Genomic DNA, 12,688 nt, shown 5'->3' with positions numbered 1-12,688 from the left:
CGACATTTAATGAGTGTCATGAGCCAGAAATATTGAAAGCTCCTGTGTCCAACAGTTTTAGTTTGATCTTTCCCTAAACTGCAGTTAATGAACTGGCCCGGAACCAATGCAAAAGGCTGACATTTATGCATCCTCATCACGCGGCCGCGTCTCACTAATTAAATTTGATTCCCTCAGACTTTCTCTTGGTTGCTTTGTGTTCAGGCTGAACTGCACACAAACCTTCCGATAATCTTTTGACTCTTGTTTGTAGTGTTTTTAAGAAAATATCAGGCTAAGAATAGATCTTTAATTGAATGATTGGGATTAACCAAGCCTGACATTTGATGTGAATGAGAACACTGAATCAATAATCCCCTGACTATCCTTTGTCCGTGTTGGAAAACAACGAACAATCAACACCAACTGCATTAATTGTATGTTTGGAACGAGCTCTCGAACATACGATTTCAAACAAGAAGTGTAAATAGCGTGTTCTTCTCTGTCCTTCCAGGCATCATAGCAAGCTGCTGAAGCAATCATCAGTGAAGTGCACCTTCAGCATACACAGAAGAACTATTCTAGCGACCGGCGGGAGACTTTTCGCCTTGGACTGGCCATCAAAGCCGTGAATAGAGTGGACTACTTTTAACAGTGAGGCAGTAGTTGAAAGGAAAGGAATTCAAAATAACATTTTGTGCGAGGCATCAAAAAAGAATCTGGACATGACCGAACTGAATTGAAACTCCTTCAAGAGGATTTTTCAGGACACTTATCGTTGCTTAGCTCGCAAAGTAAAACCAGAGGACAACTTGAAAAGGGTGTGTGGTCCAACACAATTTTGTTTTTGCATGACCCACAGCTAACGCAAACATCCTGGAATGTCTTTGACTTCTGAGAAGGACACTCGTGCCTAACACTGATCTTGGGATTGTCTGGCCAAACTGTCATCTTTTGGTGTTAGAGGAGTGTTTTCTGAATTAGGCCTCTGGACGCTTGGTGAAGATGACTTGAGTTGGCAGGCCTAACAACCCTCTTATTCAAAGATACAGTGAGAGAGCCTGGCAGTAAAAAAACACAGCACACAAATGTGGTGGCCCTAAGCCATGCTGGTGTTGCTACTGGAGCCCTGCAGTAAAGACTATCATTATCCCTATCATCATTTGTCCACGCTGAGGAACAGCCCATTTCCCCAAGGAACGAAACTATACATCTAAACAACCCCAGGAAGACGGAGCGCAGAGACCGACAGTGACATCCTCAGTCGCTCAAAAAAACTCCTTTCAACCATTTCCTCAACGAGAAACGCGACTGCGGCAGAAGTGAAAGGCACAGACTGAACAGGTTAGCAAGCCCCAAGCAATCATACCTAAGACCTCTTACATTCTGTGTCATCCTCTTACACACACACACACACATCCTATTCGTTTATTTTCTAAAGAGCTCTTGAATGGTCCAATCACAACCAATTATTAATAGCGTATTGACATGGAACCAAGTACATGTCATCTGCAAAAAAAAAAAAAAGGGAACCACTTGATTTGTCAAGTTCTTCAGATAGATTTGGAAAATGAAACGAAAGGAGATGTTATAGCTGGGCCAAATATATAAACGAGTTGATTGATTGAATCTGAGTATGTGTGGCCAATTCAACCGACAAAGGGCGACACATGAGAAATATGCCAGAGGTAGAAATGGATTGGAGCGGGCAAAACCTAATAGATTTACTGTGAAAGAAAAAAATGCGTAAATAGCATAATTCCGAGGGTCATTCTCGAGATGTGTTAGGGAAAGAAAGTAAAGCTCAAAAAGGAGAAGCGTTATAGTGTTGTATTGACGCATAAGCCTATTGATATTCGTAGACCTTTCCCAATGTCTTGAGTCAGATATGTTCCTTTTAAATGCTGCAAACTCTTCAAATGCTAAAATGGAAACTTGGAATTACGTTTGGAAGGGGAAAAAAGGAGCATAAAAAAAACTATTGGGTCAATACCATACTACCCAGCATACAGACTGTTTTGGGGTTTTTTGGCTATTGCGTAGCAACTTCCGTCAAAAGTAATGGTGGTTGATTTTTTTTTTTTTTTTTTTTTACAAAAAGGAGCACAAAGGGGCACAACTACATCACTCTGGCCACCCCATATCTAGGGGGACATTTGTGACCAACTTTCCTACCATTTTCACATGGATGCAGTATGACATTATCTAGTTAATTAAGCTCAGCAGAAAATTGGGTTTCAGGCTCAATCCTGATTGTTTTTATAATAAGGCTTTTTGTCTTGCTTTACTGCCGTTGCCTCTCTCCACCTGTGACTGACAGAGCAGCTTTCCATCTGCCTCCTTTTCTCATTTTCATTTGTCCCCCCTACTCTTCCTCGACAAATCCCCAAGCCCTTCGGTCCGTTCTATTGTTGCCATGTCTCATTCACTTTGCATGGATTTTGACTGCAGCTAAGGGGCTAGTTTGCATCTAGCAAGCTGGAGTTTGTATCCTGGCCCATGCACACGGGCGCATTTGCACAGAGAGGAAAAGAAAAAAATACTTGCCTTGAGAGGATTTGTTTGTCAAATGTGCTGTCAAATCATGTCGGGGGGAAAAAATATAGCCACAGGCAAAAAGAAAAAGAAGGGAATCAAATGAGTCGAGGCCACAGTGTAATCAACACAACTTTCACCACTGTGTGTTATTTGAGTACTAAAAATAGTTCACACACAGCAAGTGAAATTGAGAGCAGACAATTATTTGGTTGTTTTCATGTTATATATATTGGTGCGTACTGGCACACAAGCAAATACAAATATAGGCAGTTGGAAAAAGATTCTACCCTCTAAATTTCAGGAAATTTCAAGCCTGAATAATTCAAAGACATTTCACAAACAATAGAAAAACTAAGACAAGATGTGCTTTATGGATGCCGCCTTTCATTGAGACAATTGTTTGTGAGTGCTTTATGATTGCTTCTTCAGTATGTGTGGGCATTTCTCCAAGTATGAAGGGATTCAGCATTTCGATTGCTTCACTTCATTGTGGGGTTTAATGTAGCGCTGTCACACCGAGGTTATTACGCCTGTTGTCTTCACAGCTATCAACAGAAATGCGTACAATTAATCGGATTTCCTCCTCCCAATCATTTTGCCATTTTAGTTTCATGTCAGTCACTCCATTTCAGTTAATCTCTGTCACTGTCCAATTTTCTCCATCCCCGTCATCCATTTGGTTTCCCTGATTCTCGTAATCTTCTTCAGCCAATCACTCCACCACACAGCTCTCTCTGCGTTAAATTGCCCATTTGTCTTGTGCTCGGTTGCGCTGACCCAAATAATAATGGACAGGCTCTCCAGAGTATGTTTCACGATTCAATCCCCAGATCTACTGAAGTAAGAGGAAAAACTTTGCATTTAGTAACAGTTGACCGCATTCACGTCAAGCGGTTCAAGAGTGATAGGCAGATCATCGACTAAAAACGTCCATTCTTGATCGTGTTTCGGCTGTTACGATGCGTACAAATCTCTTTTTAGGTCACTGAAAATGCTATTCGGAGAGGTTTCCGTTGAATTGGGATTGTACTTTCCATCGTAAACTTCACTTTTTATACACTGCGTGGAGCAATGAGCAAGAAATCGGCTTTGTGCGAACATAATATTGTAAATACAGTCCACTCTTCGCTGAGCTTTGGCAGTAGTTTTAAAAAAGTTTCTTTTGTTTCCCCCATCAGGAGCTGGGCACCAACATGGCAACTGAAAGTCTTGCGGAGCTTCGCGATTGGCTCTTCCTGCTCCTGCTATGCCTCACCTTATTGGCTGAGGTGCTGGAACTGGCAGCAGCCGCAATCGCCTTGGAGACGGGTGAGGGAGAGGAAGGAATTGTCTGTCCCTCAGTCTGCCGTTGCGATGAGGGTTTTGTCTACTGCAACGACCGCGGACTCAGTCTAATTCCTCCTCTACCGTTGACGGCTGCCATCCTCTACCTGCAAAGCAACCGACTGAGTAATGCCGGCCTGCCTCCGTCACTGGAGCGCAGCACTTCCATACGAGTGATTTACCTGTATGCTAACCAGTTGGATGAATTCCCTATACACCTTCCACCTTCATTACGAGAGCTGCATTTGCAGGATAACAACATACGAACGTTACCCCGATCATCTTTGGCCAAGTTACCACTACTGGAGCGTCTACACTTGGATGATAATTCAATATCTACAGTTAGCATACAGGAGCGCGCTTTCTCTGGGACTCCACGGCTCAGACTGCTGTTTCTCTCTCGGAACCACTTGTCCAGCATCCCTGCGGGATTGCCTGCGTCCTTGGAGGAGCTGCGATTAGACGACAACCGAATCAACACCATTCCCACACATGCCTTCCGAGGGCTCTCCTCCTTACGTCGCTTGGTCCTGGACGGGAACCTGCTAGCCAACACACGCATTGCAGATGACACCTTTTCCCGCCTTTCCAATCTGACAGAGCTATCACTAGTCCGAAATGCCATGCAGTCTCCACCGGTCAACCTCCCGTCATCTCATCTCGTTCGACTCCATTTACAGGACAACGGGATGACTCACATACCGCGAGGGGCTCTGGACGGAATGCGACGGCTCCAGAAGCTAGACCTATCGGGAAACAATCTGACCAGTCTCCCTCGGGGGCTTTTTAAGGACACAGATAGTTTGGAGTTGCTGCTGCTACGAGGAAACCCCTGGTACTGTAGTTGCAGCCTTCGCTGGCTCCATGCATGGCTTCATAGCTGGGGCTCTGCTGTAACAGTCAGGGGTTTGACCTGTCAGGGACCTGAGGCAGTGAAGGGCCAGTCTCTTAAAGACCTTACCGATCTAATGGAGCAGTGTGAAGGACCTCCAGCTGGTCCGGCCACTGGTGTTGGGGTCAACCCATCAGAAAAGAACGGAGGAGGTGATGACAGCGTTGGAGGGGACGGGCAAGCTGTGGGCTCAGTTCCCCATGCCAGCACCACCACTAACTCTTTGTTGGTCCCCACGCAAGGTTCCCTCTTCACACTCCGAGCTAAGCGGCCGGGCCTAGTTATGCCTCTGCCTGCAGGGGGAGAGGGGCATGTAACCGGAGGAGCCCTGGAGTTGACCGTGAAAGCTCTATCTGCGGACAGCGTTCTGGTCAGCTGGTTGTGCCCACAGCCGGCGCCCTCATTCCGTTTGTCATGGCTGAGGTTAGGTACCAGTGCGGCACTCGGTTCCATCACAGAGACTCTTGTTCCCGGAGAGAGAAGGCAGTACCATCTTACCCAACTCACACCGCGTTCGCATTACCTCATTTGCCTGCTGCCATTACGACAGGAGACCTTTCTCGGCTCCAACATGGGGACGGCTCGCGTTGGCAGCGTTGAAACGAACAATAAAGATTCTACTCCAGCCTGTGCTCAGATAGAAACTGGAGAGGCCGTGGTGAACTCCAGGGGAGAGGGGTCGGATAAGGACACACAAGACTCTGAGCTATCAGCCTTGCCATTGGCAGGGATCATTGGGGGAGCCACGGCGTTAGTAAGCCTACTACTCATCTTTGGTATTTTTTGCTGGTATGGACAAAGAACAAGTTACAAGTCAGGGGACTCTCATTCATACAACAGAGGCCGAGGAGCAAAAAATTACGATGACTATGTAGAGTCGGGCACCAAGAAAGACAATTCTATCTTAGAGATCAGAGCCCCTCCAGCAGGGTTTCAGATGACAGCCATGGCTCACCAGCCACTGCAGCCCAAGCTGGAGGACGTCACCTACATCCACACCATATTCCCCTCTTCTTCTTCTTCTTCTTCCCATGCAAACGGGACGTACAGGAGCAACCACAGAGCCGGCAGCCTCAATGGCACCATTCTTAGCCAAACCAGCCAACATCATGTCACTTATGGTACCAACCGTGGCTACAGAGAGGGCGGTATCCCCGACATAGATTATGCCTACACGTGATGAAACAGGGCCGCACTCCCTGAGCCTTGAATGCCTGGCGCCATTTTACGATGACGACCCTGTGGCCACTGGCCATCTCTTGTCCTTGGTTTCCAAAGTACCCTTTGTGCCTCAGCTGGTTCAAGTCTGATATGTTTGCTAAGTAGAAGAGACCGTTTTCAGCCATGTGGATTTGGATATTGCTATTGCGTGACAGAAGTAATTGTCCTGCTATACTGTACTCTACTACTGTAGCACATTACAGTAGGCCCTTCTTTCAGTGCTATTTATATATGGTTGGATTTCTCTCTTTTGGCTATCTCTGTGTCTTTCAAAACTGCTGTTCTTCATACACAGTAACTTATTTGAGGTTGATATACTAGGCTTAGCTGATGTAGAAGGAGATATATTTATACTACCCAGGACAGCCAATTAATGTGTATATAGACAGCTCCCACATCTTCCGATCAACCGTATGCTCTTTGCTGTGTCAATGACGGGATGACAGAGGAAGAAGTTGATGGCTGTTATAATCCACTGAAGACAGTAAATTGTGGTTGACATGAAAATACTTGTTCCAAGCGCCCCCTCCTTTACCCTGTATTACTTCACCCAATTTAATTGTTCCTCCTTCCTGCCTCTTTGTTTTTATCCGAGGCGCTTTCATTTCTCTCATGTCTTTTGTGGTGCCGTGAGTAGAGGACGACTTTGTTCTCGCCAAAGGAGCTGACAGCAGTGATAACAGTTCTGACAAAGACATGAGACACAAACCACCACATGGGTAGACTAATGAGTGGGGGAGAGAGAGCGAGAGGAGAGGGAGAGAGCCATTGTGATGGATTGATAGATGTTTGGATGGAAAGAGCAAACATGAGGAAGAAGAGAGAGTGAAGGCTGCTGTTTTAGGAATGCGATTGAAAGAATTGTGTTGGTTTAAGTAGGAGCAGGAACAATATAGAGAAAGGAGACAAGTTAAAAAGATTCTGGAACAACGCAAGTGTAGTTAAAACATGGCTAGACATCTGGAGAAAGGTGACATGCATCAGAACCTCACCCCATCAATTTGACTACTGCACACCAAAAAGTCAAGTTCCCCAAATTATTTGGAGGACAATTCGTTTCAGTTCACAGTGGACTTCTTCTTACTAGTATGAAATGAAATGCTAAATAGATATTTTCAAGGACATGACATTATAGTATATGGTAAAATAACCAACATGTGAAGAAAGGTTATTTTGTCTTCCATTCTGAAAATGAGGAAGAAACATAGCAGCAGTCTAATTTTTATGATTTCTCAATATTAACTCATTCTCACTAATGATGAAAAAAGAAACCAACTCCTGCATCTGAGAACCTTAATTTAGTAACTCAAATTAGCCGACTGAGACTGGTTTAAATAACGGCAACATTTTATGGCCTCATAATATTTTGACGGAAATGGAAACTACAGTGTTCTAATTACAATGCCAAAAATGACTCTAACATTATAATGAACCGTAACGTCAAAAACTAAATTACAGTGTATTTATACTGCCATAGACAAATGTCAAATTAAATCAAATTCTGGGTACATTTATGGATAAAAACAGTTATACGGCCATACAAAAATTCAATTTTTTATCTGTTACATTCAATCTCACAACTGACAATTGTTCAAAATGGGACAAAGTAGTATGAGGGCCACACTGAAAATAAAAACAAACTATAATTGGAAGGTAAACGTTAACTAGTTATCAGTTAACATTTGTAATATTTTTTAACCTGTTGAAATCACCCTCATTAGAAGATTTTTTTTAAAACAATGACAACAATCTCGTAGAAGACCTTTGAATTATTTTTTGTAGGGATGTTTGATACCTCTTTTTTTTTTCAGACCGATACCAGTATGAGTATTCACTTTTTGAATACTCACTGATACCAAGTACCATTACCTCACCTATTTTTTTTATAGCTATACAATTTCCTTCAACACAATGACGGCAAAAATATAGACAAAAACCTTTCTGAAGCAAATGATGATTCGCCGATATAGCAGCATAGTGCCCACTACAGCGGTGGAAGACTAAATAACTTAAGTATACGTAACCCAATACCATTATCGGCCCTTATCATCGGTACCCTCTCCTCTACATTTCTGTGTGGTCCTACAACTCCTTTGCGCAAAAGCAAAATTGAAAAGGTTCCACAATTGCATATGATCTGATGCATGTGTCCATTCTAAATAAAACAACTTTATAACACTTGCTTAAGATGTAATATAATATAGATAAATATTAAACAATTGCTGATTGTTTTGACCGAGCGGATATTTCAGTTGCCATCTTGTGTGATATAAACTAGCTGGAAAGATGCAGTTGACTCAGGGTCTATCGTCCAGTTTCGGTAGCCTTTATGCAGCAAAGACACACAAAGGGATGTTTTGATAACAGGGACAACAGGCTGACCGCCACACTGTGCACTTCAACATACACCACAAGACAACTGGGAGGTCACCAACTGCTTTCCAAATGCCCCCGGCGGTATATTCTAAGGGAGGAGGAACAGTTGACTAGAGATATTGGCAAAGCTACTGTGTTGTTTTAATTTATTTTTTTAATGTCTGCACTTGTTTTGAGGTTTTTGTTTAATAGCACTGAGGCTACCTTTCACTCTGTAGAAATCTTTATTCCTTGAGAAAAAAAAAATGTCACCCTCAGATGTGATGATGAGAACGCTGTTATGTATAAAAATGGGTGCAGAATTTTACTCCAGTTATTGGTCTGTTGTCTTCTTTTCTACATGAATGAATAAAGGCTGAATAAAGAGAGCGGTCTTTCTAAGAGTTATCTTTGAGTGTATGGGAGGAGTGTCATTAAAACCAAGAGAAGACTATCACTTGATTGCCTAAAGGGAAAAAAAATGAAAATCCAAGATAATTCATATGATTTGTGATGAGAAGAAGAAGACTTCATTATATGGCACAATGCATAAGCAGATACATGCGGCCAACCAGTTTGGAAGAAAACCACAAAACGCGAAGCAGACATATCCGACTTCATCCTGACACATTTGTGCGTCCAAGCACACCAGAAAGTTGCAAGTGTGCATTTGTTCAGATGCGCTTACGATCCTGACTAGAAATGTCGGGGAGTATTCAAGCCAGTGCTAATGCTTGCTTGTTGAATGGATCGATGTGAAAGGCATACGAGTGTATCTTAGTGTGAGTGCTTGTGATAGGCGTGTCTGGATGGGAAATATGGTGTGTTATCTGAGGATGCAGATTAAAAACAAGAATTGAATTGACACCAACTGAGATTCCAAGCTAAAGCATTTCCAAGCATAAATGCAGTGCTTCTAAAAGGTCTACACAGCCCTGGTCAAATCCAAAAAAATGAGACCCAGAGAAATCATTTCAAACCTTTTTCCATCACTATGACCTGTGCAACTTATTTAATCATATTTAGTTTTGATTTAGTTTTGACTTTTGTTTTTCTAAACCCAATAATTGGTTTTGGAGTGGGCTTGTTAGTCGGGTTTTCTTCATGCAGAAAATCTGTTCTTATTTGTTTCAGCTTTTTCATAGTAAGGGATATTTGTCAAGTACGAAATTATATATATATAAAAAATAAAAAAAACTTGTCAAATTAAAGATACAATGTGTAAAATGTTTTGCCATCTAGTGCAATTTGAAGCCCGCGCACTACGTACGATGCCTCACAGAGACCACACATTGCATTAAATGAACATACTATACAGCTCAGTTAATACCACACCAAATATATATTAAAAGCAGCAGGTAAGGGCAACTCCTGTTCCTCCCAACCTAAGTAAGTAAAAATGAAATGAAATGTTTTTCTTTCCTAAAAATCCGTTCACATACCAAAGTGACGCGTCCAAAGACCCGCTCTAATTGTGATGGTGGTGGGGGGCAAATGCTGTGTGTGTGTGTGTATGAGCGTAATGGCGGGAGGCAGGCCGTCTGTTAACGGTCTTGATTCCCTTTGTAAATCAACGGGTGTTTAGCATTCTGCTGGATTTAGCACAGATACTCGTGAACCCCTACCCCAGATGGCGGAGGCGAAAACAGATTGCGAGGATGTGAGGCCTTGTGGCAGCGGCCATCATTAATGATGCCGGAGGCTCTGCAAAGACATCGGCAACGGTACACCTCCAGCAGGACGAGGTCTTGCCTTTCAATGGGGGTTGTTTGCTTGCTTTGGGGTTAATGGACCGTGAAGCCGCACTTGGATTCGATGGCAGCCGAGCAGAAGGTCATGTCGCACGAATAAGGAGAATGGCCTTTAAAAACTCTGGAGAGGATGGAGTCTTTTTAACAGCACAAGCCAGGGTGTTAATGGTTGAGGCAGGGTCATAAGCCAGAGGCGCACTCAGCATTCTGATGTTTAGGAATCACAGATGCGCCACCAACGGTAAATATTGTATTAACGCCTCTTACTAGCTTTTAAGTTATCGTTTCTGTCAGTTTACTTTTATTGGTGTGGGTCTGTTCCGAGGCTTCATCATTTGTTTATTGGCCATTTTCATATAATGAGATCAATAACAGTAAAAATTTACCGTGCTGAATTTCCTTTTTTTTTTTACTGCTATGCGAATTATTGGAAGTTGTTTTCATTCAAATGGTAATAATCGCTTTCAAGAAAAAATATATTCTGAAGTAATATTTGTCAAATGTTTAATGTCAAAATGTCTTTATCGTTATGTTCCAAATTAGGTTTCGTGATTTGAAACCGGTTTTCAGAATCTCCCATTTGTTTTTTAATATATCAATTTTTTCTACTATTATGCCTCGTCCATGAAAACCAGCACTGTTTTCTTTTTCAGTGTTCTTTAACAAATGGTCCATCTTTGACATTCAGGTTTGCATTTTGCATTCACACAATAGCTGACAGCAATCAGGATGCAATGTTTGAAGGATAACACATGCAAATTGTGCAACTCACAGGATTTATTTATTTTAGTTTGCAATTACGCGAGAAGCATATTTCAGTGTGCCACCACAATTTGCTCTGTCAGTGAGTATTGCAATTTCTAAGATTTTTAAATAATAATTTTTTAAAAGTACTGTTTTAAGAATGCGGTTTCAGAATTGGAAAGCTTTACACATAAAACCAAAGTGGCGTTAAAAAAACTAGCTCCATTAGGTTTTTTGTGTTGCGTCTATTCTTCAGCAAATAACGACAAATATATGGCGAGGATCAATATACACCTACAATATTGAACCAAAGCACACATTTTACATATAGGGATAGAACTCCAAAACCACTTTTTAAGAACCAATGATTCGGCTAATCGATTACTCTTGAGTTTTAAATGAGTGATGACATGATGACACACACAAGAAAAGTTGTTTAGTTTTGAAATTTTCCCAGCATGGCATCAGAAGCTCTCCGAAATTTGTATTTGAAGCTTTTCTTGCAATACCATTTCCAGTGAGAATTTGCGCATTGAAAATCCTATTTAAGATGTTCAGAGGCCAATATCCCATCAGGCCTGGTTTTAATTGCTTGATCTTATTAAGAATCTTTGTGCATTTGTCACTTGGCTCTTGACTTCCATTAGCAGTCTGCGACACACTGTGGCCTCTCCACCAAAAGGTTGAGGACCCAGGTGAGCGGTAGGTATCTGTGACAACCTCTGCATTTCAGAGAAGACAGTTTTAAATTACCGTAATCTTCCTATCCAGCCATGACGGTGATGTGGAGTACAATCAATAGTTCATCGTTTCTGCGTTCTATATGCAAACTGTACACTCATGCGAGTGCTTTTCAATGCAAAGGCCAGGTTAAGTGCAATTTTTCCGCTATGTTGCGGGAGAAGCATCTACTCTTTCCCACAATGACCTGGGATCATTATAGAGATATATAGTACATCACTTAGTAGGTCAATCCTTCAAATTTAAATACACTGCAAGAGGGCTGAGTCATAGACACACAGCATGTAGCGAGACCTCTGAGGTCCTTGGATTTAATCCCATTTTTGAAAAGAAATATTCCCACAGAAAGAGATAAATGATTTCATTGAATACTGCACCTATGCATACCAAGGTCAACTTTAATCAACTCTACAGTACAGTTCAGTTCAGAGAAGCATTTTTACTTTTCATTTTCTTAAATGTCATTTAAGTGTTAAAAAAAAATAAAAAATAAAAAACACTATCAAAAACAGCAGAAAAGACTTCATGCAACTCACTTAACAATGTACACACATTTGATGGGACAGTGACCTGTACTGTTCAGCTTTTGCCATGAACGTTACTATTTTTCCTGATGTCATTGTCATATTTTATTTTGTCGGCATCGCTCGTGCTCTTCTGTGGTGGGATCACCCGAAAATGACTATAATATTAATAATTAATCTTATTATTACTATTATGAAAACATCCCTATAAATTGTCAAAGTGTGTGGGTGTATGTGTGTGCGTGCAATTGAATAAATAGAATTTCTGTTATTTGCTTCTTGGAAAAAACACTAACATTGCTCTGGGAAAGTGTTGGCGGAAGAGCTTGATTGGCGACGTGTTTATGTGGCTTAAAAATGGTTTTATTCTCTGTAAACAACAGCGCTCAGTTATTTTCCACTCTCTGGGATCTGCTTCCAATAGTAGTAGATGGCCAAAAGCTGTCAGGAACGAGCCAGCAAGAGCCAGCATGTGGGGTGGGATGGCACACTGCGCGGGACAGATCCGACAAACCAATTTCACCATGGCAAGAAACATGGTCTTTAATTCTTTGGATATTTTGATGAAAACATTTCAAGAGGCCTGGGCACCGTTTCAAATAGTATATGTGGTAGGGGGG

General features: G+C 42.0%; 2 protein-coding genes across 8 annotated transcripts in view; one reads left to right on the top strand and one right to left on the bottom strand.

Annotated features, from left to right (window-relative positions):
- flrt1b (fibronectin leucine rich transmembrane protein 1b) overlaps positions 1-8,697 on the top strand; it is a 38,743-nt gene extending 30,046 nt beyond the window's left edge. For 4 of the 5 annotated variants that reach the window (XM_061282566.1, XM_061282582.1, XM_061282557.1 and 1 more), the window contains 2 exons: positions 494-1,323; positions 3,696-8,697. In XM_061282566.1, the coding sequence (XP_061138550.1) occupies positions 3,711-5,912 (2,202 nt within the window). In that variant the 5' untranslated portion in view covers positions 494-1,323; positions 3,696-3,710 and the 3' untranslated portion in view covers positions 5,913-8,697. The remainder of the gene's footprint in view (positions 1-493; positions 1,324-3,695) is intronic. The other variant, XM_061282589.1, reaches the window with a different exon arrangement.
- Positions 1-12,688, bottom strand: part of macrod1 (mono-ADP ribosylhydrolase 1) — a 111,607-nt gene that overhangs the window by 79,713 nt on the left and 19,206 nt on the right. The gene's annotated exons all lie outside the window — the stretch shown is intronic.

The sequence above is a fragment of the Syngnathus typhle genome, linkage group LG1, assembly GCF_033458585.1.
Source record: "Syngnathus typhle isolate RoL2023-S1 ecotype Sweden linkage group LG1, RoL_Styp_1.0, whole genome shotgun sequence".
Classification (NCBI taxonomy): domain Eukaryota; kingdom Metazoa; phylum Chordata; class Actinopteri; order Syngnathiformes; family Syngnathidae; genus Syngnathus; species Syngnathus typhle.
This window is presented reverse-complemented; position numbering and strand designations above follow the sequence as displayed.